Below are 19,331 nucleotides of genomic sequence, written 5' to 3'. Positions count from 1 at the left end.
AACCCCATTTTGAGCTGAGCATTTTAATAAAGGCATTAGAAGGAGGAAAATCTCCTGCCCTGTTCCTTTCAGTCAGCAGCACCGTTGGTACTCCAGGGTGAAGGGCGAGGCCACTCAGTGATGTGTCTACATAATGAATCAATGGGCTGCAGCATCTTCCTTCCACAGGAGGAGGAAAGCAATTTCAGGATTGCCAGTGACAAATGTGCCAGTTATGCAGAGAGCAGGTGGCTGCCATTGGGTGTGATGCCCCCAGCACAGCTCTGTGCAGGGAACTCCTCTCAGTGGCTGGAGAGCAGCACCCAGAGGCGAAATCGCAGCTGACCATAAGCTTGCAGGGCCTCTCTGTGGGTGGCCGGATCTTGGGCCAGGTGCTCAAAGAGGTTGGGCGGCTCAACCCTTCGTGTTGCTGGTGGCAAGCTGATCTCTGCAGGAAGCCTCTCGCTGCCAAGCACAAAGTGCTCCAGGCGTTTCAGCTGCAGGCAGCGGTCCAGGAATGCCATGATGTCCCAGAGCCGCCGTGCAAATGCGCTCCTGTGCCACCGGGACACTGGTACTGTGGTCAGCACGTGCATGACCACAGTCTTCCAGGTAGAGCTGGAAAAGCCGGTGCCCTTCAGGATGCAGGTGAAGAGCTGCAGGCATTTCAGGTGCAAGCTCTCACACGGCAGCTGCCTGGCGATGTGCCGGAAGAATTTTGCCTCTGCCACAGCGTACGTCTCAGGCCATGATGTCCTTGAAATGATGTTGGCCTTGGCAGGCTGGCTGCTCATAGAGATGCTGGAACCGCCTTTCTGGGCCTCTGTGGGCTGACTGACCACAAAGATGTCGGAGTCCTCTTGGCGCACCCCAAAGAGAATCTCCACTGTCAGGCTCTTCCTGCCTTTGCTCAGCTGCAACCGGCAGGACCGGCTGCAGGGCTGAAACACCACCTGCCAGGAGTGCACTGAGGCACTTGCAGCCACGAGCTTCTCACCAGCTGGAAGAACCAGCAGGAGGTTTTTTCCACGTCCAGGTAGGAACCGGTGCACAGCGTCTCGAGGAGGCTGAGCTTCTGCTTCCACCCCAGCTCCTTCTGCGAGTGGTGCAGGAAGCACAACGGCTCCTCTCCCAGCTGCTCCCTCTCGCACGTGCACACCAGCTCCACACGGACGCTGAAGGTCCTTGCTGCCACCTGCCCTGCACTGTTCAGCTCTAGGTGGAAGGCGTGCCCTGGTGGGGGATTCAGCGGCACCAGCACACGGTACACCCCATCCCAGTCACGGGGCCTCCAACCCTCAAAGGCACTGCCCACCCCAATGGCTTCTTGAGGCACTGGGTAGAAGCTATTGCTCACGCTGTCCACAAAGACACGCGTGAAGCTCTCCATCAGCTCAGTGATCACTGAGCAACCTCTCTCCAGGTCCTCCACAGGCCACTCTATGTGGTCCATTAAAAGGATGCCTTGCCCGTTTCTAACATCTCCAGTCTTTTCTCTGTCTTCCATTTCACCACTGCCGCTTTCTTCCTTGCCACCATCACTGCCTTCTTTTCCACTGGCAGCCACGTTACCTTCTTTGTCTTCTTTTCTATCCTCCTTCTTGTTTGCCTCCATGTTCACATCACCCTGTTCTTCATGCTTCTTTCTATCATTGCCATCTTCTTGTATAACTGCCGTATTTTCTTTCTCAGTTGCAGCAAAACCAATATGGCCTGCTTCATTCCCATGATCACAGCTATCTTCCTGCCTAGTGCAGTCACTGCTTCTCTGTTCACTGGCATCACTGCTTCCCTGCACCTTCATATCCGTGTATTCTTCCCGTCCATCTACGTTGTCTTCACCTTTATTTAAATCATCATCGTTGCTGGCCTCACGGTTCCTTCTTGTGCAGCTAAACAACAGGCCCAAGAGGAGCAGGACTCCAGCAAGGACCCAAAATGGCCACTGCTGCAGGGCACCAAACAGCACGGCTCCCCAGCCCTCGTCCTGCTCCTCCAGCTCCTGCAGCAGCCGAGCTATCTCGTGGTCCAGCAGCTCCTGACGCTCCTTAATTCGCCGGTGCGTGGCTTCATCCAGCCCATCCCCAGCCAGCTGGGGGTACTGGATCAGGCTTTGCACAAGCACGAAGAGCAATGGCAGTAAAGCCATGGTCTGCAGGAGGATGCACAGAAGGGGTTTCAGTGGGGCTGGAATGGAGACCCACAGTGGGGGGCACCCACAGTGGAGCCCCAGGCATGTGGCGGCAGGAAGGAGAGGGCCCCCGGCAGCTGGCGGGCGGCGAGGCCTGCACCGCTGCCCCAGCAAGCACCGCGCCCTCAGCCAGGCGCTGCTGCCGGGGGCTGGGCCCTGGCTGCGGGCGCAGAACGCACGGCCCGGTACCGGAGCTTCTGCCCCTGCCCTCCTCCAGCCCCTGCCCTCCCTCAGCCCTGGTTCCTCACTGCTGTGCACTCACCGCTTGTCCAGGCTCTACTGGGGCTTTGGCCTTTTATAGCTGCCCCCATTGTGACACGGCCCCTGTGCTGTCACAGAACCCAGAGCGCATCAAAGGCCAGCCCTGCCCACCCTCCCCAGCCTGCTCAGGGAACTCATCATGGCCCTGGGCACCCAAAGCCCCAACACACACCAAGTGCAGACCCATCATTCGGGAACCCCAGAGCTTCCCTTGACAAAGCAGGCACAATGCCCTCACACAAAATCTGGTCAAATATAATTTTTGGGTTACATGACCCATGGATGTTGTCAGTATACAAGTCTAGGCTTGTATTTAATACTGGTGGGGGACTTTTTTTAATATTAGTATTTATACTTGTTACTTTTGGCACAGGATGTCATGTAGTCTAAGGCTCTGTTACAGATTTATAGAGAAATATTTCTGAAAGCAATCCAGGTTGCTTAGATGATGCACAGGAAGATTTAATAGCATCCTAAAAAGGCCAAATATCTTAATTCCAAAATTTTGCTGCCTTCAATAACCTCTTGGCTTTCCAACTCTATAGTTGAACACCATACAAAATTTCAGGCACTTGAGGGCATTTTCTCTTCAAGCTTCAGGCATTTCTATGAATGCTCAAGAGACAGCATACTTAATATATCCAACATCTCTGTTTGCAAAAAGTCTGTAATTCAGATGGGGATATAGGAAGGACATCCTCTAAGATACAGAGGGTTAATTACAAATGACACATTTCAGGCAATTTGAGAAACTTATCTCCTTTTATTAATTTTTCAATCATAGATATTCAAATATTTTTGACAAGAAGAGAAGTCACTAGAGAAGGTTAATTCAATTCTCGAAACTAATGGTAACTGGGTAACTTTGCAAAACTGTCAACTCCAAAGGGCCTCTAGAAGGAATGCTAATAAACAAGTCTAATTAAAGATATAATTAGAACTACAATTAAATCTGTAGCTACAGGTGCAATTACAGATACAACTTCTACTAAAGCTACAGCTACTAAACTACATTACTACACTAAACTACAACTGAATAACTACATTAAGTCCGTGACAGGCTAGGTTGCTTCGAGGTGTTCCAAGCAACCTCTCTCAGCTTCACTGTCTTTTGTGAGGATGTAGAGGAGGAGCCAGTTTCTGCCTCACAGACTTGGTCAGCAGCACCGTTGGAACTCCAAGGTGAAGGGCGAGGCCACTCAGTGATGTGCCTGCACAACCAATCCATGGGCAGCCGCATCTTCCTTCCACAGAAGCAGGAAAGCAATTTCAGGATTGCCAGTGACAAATGTGCCAGTTATGCAGAGAGCAGGTGGCTGCCATCGGGTGTGACGCCCCCAGCACAGCTCTGTGCAGGGAACTCCTCTCAGTGGCTGGAGAGCAGCACCCAGAGGCGAAATCGCAGCTGACCATAAGCTTGCAGGGCCTCTCTGTGGGCAGCCAGATCTTGGGCCAGGTGCTCAAAGAGGTTGGGCGGCTCAACCCTTCGTGTTGCTGGTGGCAAGCTGATCTCTGCAGGAAGCCTCTCATTGCCTAGCACAAAGTGCTCCAGGCGTTTCAGCTGCAGGCAGCGGTCCAGGAACGCCATGATGTCCCAGAGCCGCCGTGCAAATGCGCTCCTGTGCCACCGGGACACTGGTACTGTGGTCAGCACGTGCATGACCACAGTCTTCCAGGTAGAGCTGGAAAAGCCGGTGCCCTTCAGGATGCAGGTGAAGAGCTGCAGGCATTTCAGGTGCAAGCTCTCACACGGCAGCTGCCTGGCGATGTGCCGGAAGAATTTTGCCTCTGCCACAGCGTACGTCTCAGGCCATGCTGTCCTTGAAATGATGTTGGCCTTGGCAGGCTGGCTGCTCACAAGAGATGCTGGAACCGCCTTTCTGGGCCTCTGTGGGCTGACTGACCACAAAGATGTCGGAGTCCTCTTGGCGCACCCCAAAGAGAATCTTCACTGTCAGGCTCTTCCTGCCTTTGCTCAGCTGCAACCGGCAGGACCGGCTGCAGGGCTGAAACACCACCTGCCAGGAGTGCACTGAGGCACTTGCAGCCACGAGCTTCTCACCAGCTGGAAGAACCAGCAGGAGGTTTTTTCCACGTCCAGGTAGGAGCCGGTGCACAGCGTCTCGAGGAGGCTGAGCTTCTGCTTCCACCCCAGCTCCTTCCGCGAGTGGTGCAGGAAGCACAACGGCTCCTCTCCCAGCTGCTCCCTCTCACACGTGCACACCAGCTCCACACGGACGCTGAAGGTCCTTGCTGCCACCTGCCCTGCACTGTTCAGCTCTAGGTGGAAGGCGTGCCCTGGTGGGGGGATTCAGCGGCACCAGCACACGGTACACCCCATCCCAGTCACAGGGCCTCCAACCCTCAAAGGCACTGCCCACCCCAATGGCTTCTTGAGGCACTGGGTAGAAGCTATTGCTCACGCTATCCACAAAGACACGCGTGAAGCTCTCCATCAGCTCAGTGATCACTGAGCAACCTCTCTCCAGGTCCTCCACAGGCCACTCTATGTGGTCCACTAAAAGGATGCCTTGTTCATTTCCAGCATCTCCGGTCTTTTCTCTGTCTTCCACACAGCTGCTTTCTTCCTTGCCACCATCACTGCCTTCTTTTCCACTGGCAGCCACGTTACCTTCTTTGTCTTCTTTTCTATCCTCCTTCTTGTTTGCCTCCATGTTCACATCACCCTGTTCTTCATGTTTGTACCTATTATTACCAACTTCTTGCATATCTTCCTTACTTTCTTTCACAGATGCAGCAAAACCAATATGGCCTGCTTCATTCCCACAATCACTGCTGTCTTCCTGCCCAGTGCAATCCCTGCTTCTCTCTTCACTGGCATCGCTGCTTTTCTGCACTTTCACAACTGTGTATTCTTCCCGTCCATCTACGTTGTCTTCACCTTAGTTTACATTATCGTTGCTGGCCTCACGGCTCCTTCTCGTGCAGCTAAACCACAGGCCCAAGAGGAGCAGGACTCCAGCAAGGACCCAAAATGGCCACTGCTGCAGGGCACCAAACAGCACGGCTCCCCAGCCCTCGTCCTGCTCCTCCTGCTCCTGCAGCAGCCGAGCTATCTCGTGGTCCAGCAGCTCCTGACGCTCCTTAATTCGCCGGTGCGTGGCCTCATCCAGCCCATCCCCAGCCGGCTGGGGGTACTGGATCAGGCTTTGAACAAGCACAAAGAGCAATGGCAGTAAAGCCATGGTCTGCAGGAGGATGCACAGAAGGGGTTTCAGTGGGGCTGGAATGGAGACCCACAGTGGGGGGCAGGAGCCCCAGGCATGTGGCGGCAGGAAGGAGAGGGCCCCCAGCAGCTGGCGGGCGGCGAGGCCTGCACCGCTGCCCCAGCAAGCACCGCGCCCTCAGCCAGGCGCTGCTGCCGGGGGCTGGGCCCTGGCTGCGGGCGCAGAACGCACGGCCCGGTACCGGAGCTTCTGCCCCTGCCCTCCTCCAGCCCCTGCCCTCCCTCAGCCCTGGTTCCTCACTGCTGTGCACTCACCGTTTGTCCAGGCTCTGCTGGGGCAGCGGCACCTGCTTTGGCCTTTTATAGCTGCCCCCATTGTGTCATGGCCCCTGTGCTGTCACAGAACCCAGAGCGCATCAAAGGCCAGCCCCGCCTGCCCTCCCCAGCCTGCTCAGGGAACTCATCATGGCCCTGGGCACCCAAAGCCCCAACACACACCAAGTGCAGACCCATCACTCGGGAATCCCAGGGCTTCTCTTGACAAAGCAGGCACAATGCCCTCACACAAAATCTGGTCAAATATAATTTTTGGGTTACATGACCCATGGATGTTGTCAGTATACAAGTGTAGGCTTTTATTTAATACTGGTGGGGGACTTTTTTTAATATTAGTATTTATACTTGTTACTTTTGGCACAGGATGCCAAGTAGTCTAAGGCTCTGTTACAGATTTATTGAGAAATATTTCTGAAAGCAGTCCAGGTTGCTTAGATGATGCACAGGAAGATTTAATAGCATCCTAAAAAGGCCAACTAACTTAATTCCAAAATTTTGCTGCCTTCAATAACCTCTTGGCTTTCAAACTCTATAGTTGAACACCATACAAAATTTCAGGCACTTAAGGGCATTTTCCCTTCAAGCTTCAGGCATTTCTATGGGAATGCTCAAGAGACAGCATACTTAATATATCCAACAACTCTGTTTGCAAAAAGTCTGTAATTCAGATGGGGATATAGAAAGGACATCCTCTAAGATACAGAGGGTTAATTACAAATGACACATTTCAGGCAATTTGAGAAACTTATCTCCTTTTATTAATTTTTCAATCATAGATATTCAAATATTTTTGACAAGAAGAGAAGTCACTACAGAAGGTTACTTCAATTCTTGAAACTAAGGGTAACTGGGTAACTTTGCAAAACTGTCAACTCCAAAGGGCCTCTAGAAGGAATGCTAATAAGCAAGTCTAATTAAAGATATAATTAGAACTACAATTAAATCTGTAGCTACAGGTGCAATTACAGATACAACTTCTACTAAAGCTATAACTACTAAACTACATTACTACACTAAACTATAACTAAACGACTACATTAAGTCCCTGACAAGCTAGGTTGCCGTCTCCAAGGTGTTCCAAGCAACCTCTCTCATCTTCACTGTCTACCGTAAGGATGTCCAGGTGGAGCCAGTTTCTGCCTCACAGACTTGGTCAGCAGCACCGTTGGAACTCCAAGGTGAAGGGCGAGGCCACTCAGTGATGTGTCTGCACAATGAATCAATGGGCTGCAGCATCTTCCTTCCACAGGAGAAGGAAAGCAATTTCAGGATTGCCAGTGACAAATGTGCCAGTTATGCAGAGAGCAGGTGGCTGCCCTCGGGTGTGACGCTCCCAGCACAGCTCTGTGCAGGGAACTCCTCTCAGTGGCTGGAGAGCAGCACCCAGAGGCGAAATCGCAGCTGACCATAAGCTTGCAGGGCCTCTCTGTGGGCGGCCGGATCTTGGGCCAGGTGCTCAAAGAGGTTGGGCGGCTCAACCCTTCGTGTTGCTGGTGGCAAGCTGATCTCTGCAGGAAGCCTCTCGCTGCCAAGCACAAAGTGCTCCAGGCGTTTCAGCTGCAGGCAGCGGTCCAGGAATGCCATGATGTCCCAGAGCCGCCGTGCAAATGCGCTCCTGTGCCACCGGGACACTGGTACTGTGGTCAGCACGTGCATGACCACAGTCTTCCAGGTAGAGCTGGAAAAGCCGGTGCCCTTCAGGATGCAGGTGAAGAGCTGCAGGCATTTCAGGTGCAAGCTCTCACACGGCAGCTGCCTGGCGATGTGCCGGAAGAATTTTGCCTCTGCCACAGCGTACGTCTCAGGCCATGATGTCCTTGAAATGATGTTGGCCTTGGCAGGCTGCCTGCTCACAAGAGATGCTGGAACCGCCTTTCTGGGCCTCTGTGTGCTGGCTGACCACAAAGATGTTGGAGTCCTCTTGGCGCACCCCAAAGAGAATCTCCACTGTCAGGCTCTTCCTGCCTTTGCTCAGCTGCAACCGGCAGGACCGGCTGCAGGGCTGAAACACCATGTGCCAGGAGTGCCACTGAGGCACTTGCAGCCACGAGCTTCTCACCAGCTGGAAGAACCAGCAGGAGGTTTTTACCACATCCAGGTAGGAGCCGGTGCACAGCGTCTCGAGGAGGCTGAGCTTCTGCTTCCACCCCAGCTCCTTCCGTGAGTGGTGCAGGAAGCACAACGGCTCCTCTCCCAGCTGCTCCCTCTCGCACGTGCACACCAGCTCCACACGGACGCTGAAGGTCCTTGCTGCCACCTGCCCTGCACTGTTCAGCTCTAGGTGGAAGGCGTGCCCTGGTGGGGGATTCAGCGGCACCAGCACACGGTACACCCCATCCCAGTCACGGGGCCTCCAACCCTCAAAGGCACTGCCCACCCCGATGGCTTCTTGAGGCACTGGGTAGAAGCTATTGCTCACGCTATCCACAAAGACACGCGTGAAGCTCTCCATCAGCTCAGTGATCACTGAGCAACCTCTCTCCAGGTCCTCCACAGGCCACTCTATGTGGTCCAGTAAAAGGATGCCTTGCCCGTTTCTAACATCTCCAGTCTTTCCTCTGTCTTCCACACAGCTGCTTTCTTCCTTGCCACCATCACTGCCTTCTTTTCCACTGGCAGCCACGTTACCTTCTTTGTCTTCTTTTCCATCCTCCTTCTTTTTTGCCTCCACGTTCACATCACCCTGTTCTTCATGTTTGTACCTATTATTACCAACTTCTTGTATACCTTCCTTACTTTCTTTCACAGATGCAGCAAAACCAATATAGCCTGCTTCATTCCCGCGATCACTGCTGCCTTCTTGCCCAGTGCAATCACTGCTTCTCTGTTCACTGGCATCACTGCTTTCCTGCACCTTCACAACTGTGTATTCTTCCCGTCCATCTACGTTGTCTTCACCTTCGTTTACATCATCGTTGCTGGCCTCACGGCTCCTTCTCGTGCAGCTAAACCACAGGCCCAAGAGGAGCAGGACTCCAGCAAGGACCCAAAATGGCCAACTGCTGCAGGGCACCAAACAGCACGGCTCCCCAGCCCTCGTCCTGCTCCTCCAGCTCCTGCAGCAGCCGAGCCATCTCGTGGTCCAGCAGCTCCTGACGCTCCTTAATTCGCCGGTGCGTGGCCTCATCCAGCTTATCCCCAGCCGGCTGGGGGTACTGGATCAGGCTTTGCACGAGTACGAAGAACAATGGCAGTAAAGCCATGGTCTGCAGGAGGATGCACAGAAGGGGTTTCAGTGGGGCTGGAATGGAGACCCACAGTGGGGGGCAGGAGCCCCAGGCATGTGGCGGCAGGAAGGAGAGGGCCCCCGGCAGCTGGCGGGCGGCGAGGCCTGCACCGCTGCCCCAGCAAGCACCGCGCCCTCAGCCAGGCGCTGCCGCCGGGGGCTGGGCCCTGGCTGCGGGCGCAGAACGCACGGCCCGGTACCGGAGCTTCTGCCCCTGCCCTCCTCCAGCCCCTGCCCTCCCTCAGCCCTGGTTCCTCACTGCTGTGCACTCACCGCTTGTCCAGGCTCTGCTGGGGCAGCGGCACCTGCTTTGGCCTTTTATAGCTGCCCCCATTGTGACATGGCCCCTGTGCTGTCACAGAACCCAGAGCACATCAAAGGCCAGCCCCGCCTGCCCTCCCCAGCCTGCTCAGGGAACTCATCATGGCCCTGGGCACCCAAAGCCCCAACACACACCAAGTGCAGACCCATCACACGGGAACCTGGGAACCCTAGAGCTTCCCTTGACAAAGCAGGCACAAATGCCCTCACACACAACTCTTTTCAAATATAAATTTGGGTGACATGACCCATGGATGTTTCTAGTATACAGGTGTAAGCTTTTATTGATTATTCAAAGCGGACCATTTTGCTAACAATATTTGTAGTTGTTAGTATGGTGGTGCATCTATCCTCCCTTGCTCCTTTCCAGGCTACAGTATTGTCTGTGAAATACTTGTTAGGCCTCGGCCTTGACACACCACCTGGGATCAGCTCTTACTTGTTTTTGCGATTTCAAGCACAGCCATTTGTGACAATTACTTTGGGTGCAACATGTCATATCAGCTAATATTTATTTACTGATTTAGTGAGAAATAAAGAAATCCACACTGCTTTAATGATTCACAGGAAGTTGTAACATCATCCAGTCTTATGACCTACACTTACTTTACACCAGCACTGTCCTGCCTCACACATCTTTTGTGAAAATAAAGATGTGAAAGGTTTTCTCTTCTGAATTAGGAACACTTCCAAAAATCTGTTTATTGAGTGGAAAAAGATCACACACAACCAACTTATGGTTTGCACAGCAGTGTAAAAATCCTCTGGGCTGTACAAACTACTTCTTACACCAGAGATGGCTGATCAATAGTCTGGCTGAAGATTGGGCAAGCCACTGTAATCAAGAAATACAAGTTTTAAAATGGAAAAAGAAAAGTCCTTGAAACACAGATCTTTTGAAGCTTAGTTCATTCAACTCTAATATCTTCTCCCCTGTTGTATTGCACTAAATAGTTAATTTAGTTGTTGTTTGCACTGGTTGATGGGAAATCTTTACTGAGTATGTTAGGTCACATGGATGGTTTTTTCAATCCCTCATCACATGGTCTCCCCCTCACACACCCCCCTGTTATACACACCTAGTGGTCTGTCCCATGGGTACCCCTCCCCTCACCCCTCCCCAATGGCATCCCATTGGCCGCGGTCCTCTCTTCCCCGCCCCCATCCCCTAGGGTATAAAACTTCCTTGTGAGAGTTCCATGTCCTCTTTTCTACGTGGGTGGTTGCCATCACCAGAGTATTTTGCCACCAAGCTAATAAACAAGATACTTGTTCCCACGTGGAGAAGAGCGCTTCTCGTCTATGCAAGTCCGTGTGGACTAGAGTCTGAGCTAGCAGGATTTGGACTCATATAAGGCCCAGGAAAAACACGGAATATTGCACTCCCCCAACAACACATAAAGATGTGCCACTCCTGACACTTGCTGCAACTGGCTACCCTAGCATACAGCCATTCTGAGGGAAACTCATTTTTGTATGGGATGTAGACATGTCTGCATTTGGACGCTATACTGTGTACAAACGTCCTCCCTTGCTTCTTTCTGGTTGGAGATTCTAGCTACTGCATATGATGGAGCTGTTTCTTGGGAAGAGTTTCTCTGATGCTGATCACAGCACAGCAGGAGGTTTTTGCTCCCTTGGGTTTCTCAAATTCTTTTTGGATGATCTCTTTATCAGTTGAGGGATGACGGAGCACAGAATGTCTGAATAATTGTCTTTCTCTTCTCCACCCATGACACAAGAGCTGGCTGCACTCAGAAAACACAGTTTTCTGAACCATCCTATATAACAAACAATGCCTTCTGAATTCTGCCATCTAAATGAGGTCGCTATTGAACAGCTTCATATCCCAAGTGTTACCTAGCAGAGAGGAAAGAAGAGGAAGACAGGATCACAGGAGCCACTGATCAGTCATTCACAGGCATCACCAGGAAGAAACAGGAGAGAGCCATGAATTTCACAGGTTGCTGTGTTTCAGCAACCCATATTACCCTGCTCCTTTTCAATCTCTTCTGATGACAAGCTTCCAGTCTCATCACAGTGCTCACCTGAGGCACATGAGTAACTAAGATGAAGAATAGGGGGGAAAATTTCTTCTGACCTCCAGTCACTTGAGCATCAAGCAGACAAGAGAAAGCCTCTGCCCTACTCTAAGGGAGGTGGTTTAGGCTCACCTATAGCTAAAGCTATTCTGAAAGCCCACATTATTAGACCCAGAGTGATAAAGAGCCTATGAATTTGCTGACCTGGGAAAAAGGCAGCTTTAAATTAACTCTGCTACTCCTACTCTCTCTCCTTGGACTTCAGGTTGAGATGCTTAGGACCAACTAAAGAAAAAAGTAATTTCATTCATGCCCTGGTCAACCATTTCTCAGTCTCTTGTCTCTCCCAATGCACCAGCCAGTCAAACAGAAAAAACAAGATCCCCATGGTAAGCTTCCAGTGGAAATACTGGCAAAATCCTCTTGGACTGCATTCGTTGAAGGACCTGAGGTCAACTCACTGACTGTGAATGACTTTTACTGCTCTGCTTAGCCTACCACCTCAGATCAGCTCAGCAACCTCCCAGCTACCTGCAGCTGCATAAGCCCATGACCTGCAATCAGAAAGGCACGAGTCTTATGAAAGAAACATACTTGGGGAATAAAGTGTGGAGATTAGTCCACACTCTGAGGAACAGGCAACACTAACAAACATTCTGGAAATAGCTTGTTTCTAGAAGCTGCGTACCTTCAAAACCACCTCAGGGGTTTGAGACTTGTGCTGACTTGCACAAAGGAACCCACTCCACCCTGCAGCAGTGGGCTCCTTCTTTCCTGCCTGGATGGAGACATGCCCTGCATTTTGCAAGCATGTCCAGGTGTTCAGAATGGAACATGCTGATCATATTTAGCACCTTAAGGCACGCAGTTTTTCCTTTCTCAAAGTAGGCTTTGTGAAATTATAGGTAGTGCTATCCCTACCTTTCCAAACAAATTACCCTCATTATATTGAACTTGCCTTCAAAATACTGCCATTCCTGTGTTTCAGACTTTGCTTCCCTCAGAAGGATGCACAAATAGTTGGAGTAGTTGCAAGCACCTGCACCTGCAATTTTCAACTAACTGCATCTCAGAAAGGGTTCTGACAACAAGACATTGTCTGACATAAACACGGCATGCTCAGGCAAGACAGATGACTTTGCTACATCTTCTAGCCGAGATCTCTGAGGCCAGAGTCCCAGTCCTTGAGATAAAATGAAAAAAAATAAAAATCAGGAAATGTATTTTTGCCAAATGAAAATGAATTAAATCTATTGTGGGCTCTCATTCCATTTAAGAGCAGAGTTGCATATACCTGAAAAACAGGTTTGTAAAGGAAAGGCTTCCAGACACTACTTTATAAGAATGATAACAGGCACCACTGTGTTGAAGGCGCAGATAACAGCCCAGTTAAGGAGGGTTTTCTTTCATTGTAGTCACACACAATTTAAAACCAGCTCCTTACGTGCTTTCTTTTGTCATATTCATTGTGAATTTTTCCTTCTAGGAGAATGTAAATCATTGTTTTCTATTAATGTTTCTCATGAATTTGCAGTTACTTTGTAACCATTGTTACTCTAAAATTAGATTCCTTAACCATTGAAAAGATGAAGAAAGCATGGTCTTGGCTGAAGAGAGTGATGTCAAAAATAAAAAAGCATGGATTGTTTTTTGCTATTCACATCTATTACTATTTTGACAAATAAATTTTATTGTGGTTTGACTTGATATTTGATCTGAATTGTTATTGATTGATTTGAATTGATTTTACCTATAGATTTCATAGGTCAGCATATTAATTTTTTTTCTTTGGCTCTGCCAAGAAACTCACTCATTCTAATTCTTAATGACAACACTTTTCATCTTTTTTTATGTCTTGTAAGTTACAAGCAGAAAACAAATTGTCAGTGAAAATGTTACTCACCTTACTATTCTCTATTTTCTCCCTTTCTCTCTTCCTCAGCACAACTGAAACAGTTTATTTACTTCAGTAGTCCTGGAAACATAGGTAAAAATTGTCTTAACAATTCTGATAGCCATCAGTTGTTCAGCAGATATTACAAGACTGTCTTATCTCCTAATTAATCAGGAAAGCACAAATTGCACTTGTGAATTTCTATTTTAGTTGTACATACATCTTTTGCTTCTAGAGAAGCAAGATGATGGTAAAAAAGATCTTCCATGGCAACCACTATGCAGCTTCCTGGCCAGCAGGTTTTGAAGTCTCTGATCCTGAAATCTGACTTCATTAAGGGTAAATACAAAGAGCTACAGAGCTGCAGTGAAGCCCGTGAAGGTCTCCTTGAGTCTGTGCACTGTAATAGATGATGGTAATGGGAGAGCTAAAATAAAATGCTTGTAAATCCACAATATAAAATCAGCATATGAAAAGGAAAGATCTGAAAGATTTAAGAGTCCATAGGAACAAAACATGATGGCAATTTTGTTTCATCACTCTCAAAACCTATAGTAAAATTTTAAAAATTGTTCTCATGAGGTACTATGAAGGTGAAAGTTTAAATGTGTGAAGAGAAAGGAGGAGGTGTTAGGGATGGTATGAGTTTGCTGGATTAAGTGATTTGGCTTCTAAGAAGCTGTGCTGAGTGATGAGGAAAGGACAAGGAAAAATGGGGAATTCCATTCTAGCCAATAAAATATTAAGGAGAAGCATTACATGAAGAGTTCATTCTCTTCAGCTTGATTCCTCCCTGCTGAATGTAAGGGCAATAAATACTCTACGGTTTTCAGGAGAGAATGCACTGAAATTTTTTGTTTCAGGAACTGTTCCATTCTTTTATCAGTGATGATGTGTGTTGCATGTAAACAGTTGCCAGGAAGGGTAAAATGATAAGAAAAGGTTAAATCTACCGATGAAAAAATTGCATGGTTAAGGCTTAAAGAAATTCAACTCTGAGACATTATTTTGAGCTAATGCCAGCGTGTTTCCTTCTTCATAGTCTGAGAAGAGCCACCTTGTTGCTCTGATCACATATTTTTAGCTTTTGGGATAGAAACCTGCTCCTTTACAAAGGATCTAAAAGAGCCTCTACTAAACCTGAATATGGTAGACTTTTGCTCTGCTATTTCTGAACACCTTGTTCTTATGAGGAAAAGTTTTTCTCTGAAAGGAGATCAAGGGAACTTCTAGGCCATAATGGCGAGGGAATGAAACAAGACTGAAGTACAGTAGGGAAAAAAAAAATATTTGCTGTATTCTTTATGCTTGGATCTTTCTGAACAAATATCTGTGTGTGCAGAAGCAGCCAAATCAACCATTTGGTATTGACTTCTTCCTTCCTCACTCCTTACCTGGATAAAATGTACAACAATGAGGATGACAGAGGCCAGGAAATGGCAGATGTAATAGTGAGTTGCTGTCATGCATCCTACCCCTTTCAAAAGTGTGGCATAATAGTATCTGAGATACTGATTGTTGACTTGAGATCTTCAACTTGGCTGTCTTGCCCTTATCACACTCACAGTTCTGAAAGATGAGTATCTGCAGTGTCACAATGGCCCTTTCTCAGTGATTCTTCCTGCAGGGGAGTGTGACTCAGGCAGCCTGAACATTTTTCTCTGCATTTGCACCCATAAAACAGAATGACAGTGGAGCAGACGCAGCTTTATGAGATTTGACCTGTGATTCTTAAGATGTGATCCTCACTTTCCAGTCTGCCCCTCTTCCTGAAGGCTTCCTGCTCAGATTTGATTGATCACTGAATGCATTTTCCAGATATGCTTTTTTGGTTTTATTTCCCCTCTCCCTTCTCCTTCCTCATTTCTGAAATGAAGCAATGAGGGGGAAGAAATGAACTGTAAAAGAGCACAAAAGCAGAGATTTGCTGAAGGACTACAGCAAACTCAAGGAGCCTTCAGGTAAGAATGGAGTAATTGGACAACAAAATATCATATGATTTCAGGACATGATGTGACAAGCATTCATATGACCTTGAATTATGCATATTCAAATACTTCTCTGTCTTCAACCACCATTCTTCTGGGACCTCTTTCTGTATCATTTAGCTCAAAATGAAAGATGCTTTGTTCCTTTAGGCATACAGGGGTTTCTCAGATATCCTTCAGCCTGTGTGTAGAAGAAGGGGAGGACACACATTTGCAGCCTGTCCTGGCAAGTGTGGCAGGTCTGTGACTGCCCTCATAACTGCTCAGTTTCCTCTTCCTCTCATGTGGTTTTTATAGTTCTGCACTCACTCCAGCTTTCCTCAGCTCACCAGTCTTCCTGAACACATGTCCCATTGGCTCCTTGACTTCCAGTGCATTCCAGGAAATGGGTTTGGTTTTAGGGTTGCTCTAAGTGACTTTATATCTTCTTGCAAAAGTTTAGGCTAGCATAGTACTTCTCTGAAAATTCAGACAAGTGAGGGGATTGGGAATAAGGCCTAAAGAATACAAGACCAGTGTGGTGCCTGAGATCTTTCTTGTATGCTGTATATTTCTGAACCAGGAGACATAGAACCTCTTCCTTTTCCTCTTTCTGAGTCCTCTGTTTAGGCTGAAACAAATCTCTGTGCAACACAGGGTTGCACACAGTGTGAGAGTCTCAAAACTCTGTGACTAATGAAGATGCAGGGGATGGGAATTCCTTTCTAATCACAACATGAAATCCACAGTAGCTTTTAAAAAAACATTCTTAGAGCTAGGCTGATTAGGACTGCTCTATTGTTCAGAAATGTCTGAGAAGCAGACTGTATCTAGACTATTTTAAAATGTGTTACTCTTTCAAACTGTATGGAGTATCCAAAATGTGTTTTATATATGTGTAATTACAAATAATACCAAATATGAAATGCATCATTTGGGTGTCTCTACACTGGGTCACATAAGACATTAATTTTCTTAATGATTCTTTTTTGCTGAAGAAGATTTTATTTTACATACTGTGATAGATGAGTAACGTGATGGTTGACTCTCACAATTAAAAGGCAAATATCATATATATATATGTTAAGAGAAATTTTATAGACTTACAGTTATGTTTTACCCTGCTTGCCTTGTTGTCAGGGGGTGGCCTGCGTTTGGGAGGGTTGGCTTGTTGCTATGGCAACATCTGACCTCCAATCAAGATTTAAGGTAGCAAACTCCACCACTGGACTGCGAAGAAGGAGTTGATGGACAGAACTTTGGGAGGGGCTAAAGGGTTAAAAGGTGGAACATCCATTATGTGGATGAGCGCCTGGTAGGAAAGATCCTCTGCTCCTAGAGCCATAATATTTTCTCTATTCGGTCTTCTGTTGTATTTTTGATAAGGCTTTAATAAACCTTTTTAAATTTTTGGAAGTGAGTATCATTTCTCACAATACCTTTATAGAGCCTGAGAGTATTAGATATAATATTTATTATTTTAAAAATTAGATTTACAGAAATCTTCTGACATGCATACATCATGTCACATAAATCAATTTTGAATGCATGTCTTAAGACAAGTTTTGTCCAGATGTAACTAATGTGGTGTAATTATGAAAATTCTTCTGTGTCTTCAGGAAGGAAAACCCCCCACCATTTTTTCAAAACTGTGGAATTCTGTTCCTTTTTTTGAGCAGCATATGTCATTAGTAAACTTAAAATATGCATTGGAAGTGCCTACTTTAGGGCTGTGTTGCTGTGTCCTTCTCCTGTCCCTGAACATTGAAAGTGAACTGGACTCCTCTTAAGGTTTATACAAAGTACAGTTGTAAAGACTTTAAATCAGTGAAATTTGCTGCCACTTGAGCAAGCTTCATCTCTTTTTTCAGTGGAAGAGAGAAGAAAGGTGAATGCTGTCTTGATTAGAAGAACATGAATAGGGAAGATCTGTGGAAAGTCAGTAGTGCCTGTTGTCTCCTTTCCTGTGACTTAAATGCCTTTAAAAGAGGTTTGTTTCTATCCAATAGAACACAGAGTGTTACAGTCCTGCTGAAAAACAGAGAAAACATCCAAGGAACAGCACTCACTTCTGCACCAACAGCAATGTATTGTTTCAATCTTTGGCAGAGGGAGGCTCCTCTCCCATCCAGGGAAGGTGGAAAAAGCACAACCTAGAATTTTTCATCACACAGGAAGCAAGAAGGTCTCTTCTTCCTTTGGGTATCTCTCTAAAAGTCTTCTGTTGCATCACCTCTTCCTGTTGCAGAATCGTCATAGTGGGGTTGAATGCAGTATGGAATTCAGTCTGCTTCAGGTGCCAACCATTGTACTAGCCTTTTTTTTTTCTTTTTACTTATTTGTTTCATACTCATCTTTCTTTGGCTTTGACTCTGACACAAATATTTATAGGCTTTTGGATTTCTTTTCGCTGTAAGTGATTGTTTTTAATCAGTATAAGCTCCTGGGAAGTCACTGGTCCAGAAACCAAAATGTACTTTTTCCTATGTTTGATATCAGAAGAGGAACATAGGAATCTGTTCCCATTTCTCAACTAGGAGTCATTTCCTTTGCTCTCTGTACTAATGCTTCTCAGACTGAGGCCAAGAAAGCTGTGTAGATTTTATATCTGCACTTTTGACCCCCATAAGATAAGTGAATATGGACAAAGATGTTCTATGTTTTATCCTAGTGAACAAGGACTAAGAGAGGAAACTGGTGACTATTTTCAGAGTAGCTACACTTTAAAATCACAGATTCATTGAATGGTTGGGGCTGAAAGAATCATTTCAGATCATCTAGTTTCAATCCTTCCACCACACAAGGACACTTCCCACTGGATCAGGTTGCTCAAAACCCCATCAAATCTAGCCTTGAACACTTCAGGGATGGGGCATCCACGGCTTCTCTGGGCAACCTGTGCCACTGCCAAACCACGCTCACAGAAAATACTTCCTTCTTTATATCTATCTAAGTCTACCCTCTTTCAGTTTAAAGCTGTCCCTCCCCTTGTCCTAGGAAAAAGTCCCTCTCCAGCTTTCTTGTAGACCCCCTTGATGCCCTGGAAGGCCACTAAAAGTCCAATTTGAAGCCTTCTTTTCCCCAGGGTGAACAATCCCCTCAGCCTTTCCTCATAGGAGAGGTGTTCCACAAATCATCTTTGTGGCCTCTGGACTCCAACAGAGGTTTTGTCCTTCCTCTGGACCTCCATCACTTTCATGATGCTGGTTCACTGCTGAGCAGGAGAATGTAGCCTCTATATGCCATCAATTGTCTTTTGAACCAAACGTTTCCAAGTCCCAGGTGCCACCTCCATGCTCCATACCCACACTGTGGTTTAGCCTGTGCTGCCCCTGGTGTGGCTGTCCCATCACTGATCTGCTGGTAGCAGCATTTTGTTACTACTCTGTTCACAGTACCAACTACAGACATTTGCAGGCAAGGGTGTAAATATTGGATTCTCATTTTCACCCCAGAGTATCCTAGTGGAAGGTGGGAGAAGGGTATGTTGTGGACAGTTGTTGCTCTTGGGAAAGAGGTGATAGTGTGGGAATGGAAAACCAGAGGTCATACATATGCTGCTGAGGCCTGTCACAGGGCCAGTACTCTGGGCTTTTCTGAAAAGGTCTTGTGGCCAGTCCTAGCACAGCAAATTAAACCTGGGATCCTTTCCCTAAAATTTTTCATCCCTCAGATACATCCATTTCCAACACATTCTTCATTACCCTGTAATATTCCAAGAGAGATAGAATTCATATTGATCACAGCTGTCTGTTTCTTCAAGCTTCCAGAAGCCACACATTCATCTCCAAAACAACACATCTGCCATGACATTATCATGGGAGTTTTCAGGGTATTTGTATTGATCTGACTGAGGATGAGAAGCCCTTTGCAGTGTTGTCTTCCTTCATGAAGGCCCTAAGTGTCTAGTGATGTTCTTGCAGCTTG

The 19,331-nt window shown here is 47.5% G+C and overlaps 3 protein-coding genes across 3 annotated transcripts; all 3 read right to left on the bottom strand.

The window, feature by feature from the left end:
- Positions 1-281: 281 nt before the first annotated feature.
- Positions 282-2,128, bottom strand: LOC132328187 (inositol 1,4,5-trisphosphate receptor-interacting protein-like 1). The gene is given in 2 exon segments (XM_059847944.1): positions 282-946; positions 949-2,128. Coding segments are annotated over 2 exon segments (1,845 nt in total).
- A 1,669-nt stretch (positions 2,129-3,797) lies between these two features.
- LOC132328186 (inositol 1,4,5-trisphosphate receptor-interacting protein-like 1) lies at positions 3,798-5,160 on the bottom strand. Its single transcript, XM_059847943.1, is given in 4 exon segments — positions 3,798-4,292; positions 4,294-4,463; positions 4,466-4,739; positions 4,741-5,160. Coding segments are annotated over 4 exon segments (1,359 nt in total).
- A 2,156-nt stretch (positions 5,161-7,316) lies between these two features.
- Positions 7,317-9,157, bottom strand: LOC132328185 (inositol 1,4,5-trisphosphate receptor-interacting protein-like 1). Its single transcript, XM_059847942.1, is given in 4 exon segments — positions 7,317-7,811; positions 7,813-8,642; positions 8,748-8,899; positions 8,955-9,157. Coding segments are annotated over 4 exon segments (1,680 nt in total).
- Positions 9,158-19,331: the final 10,174 nt, after the last annotated feature.

The sequence above is a fragment of the Haemorhous mexicanus genome, chromosome 5 (genome assembly GCF_027477595.1).
Source record: "Haemorhous mexicanus isolate bHaeMex1 chromosome 5, bHaeMex1.pri, whole genome shotgun sequence".
Taxonomy (NCBI): Eukaryota; Metazoa; Chordata; class Aves; order Passeriformes; family Fringillidae; genus Haemorhous; species Haemorhous mexicanus.
The sequence above is the reverse complement of the archived record's forward strand: the minus strand, read 5'-3'. Positions and strand labels throughout refer to the sequence as shown.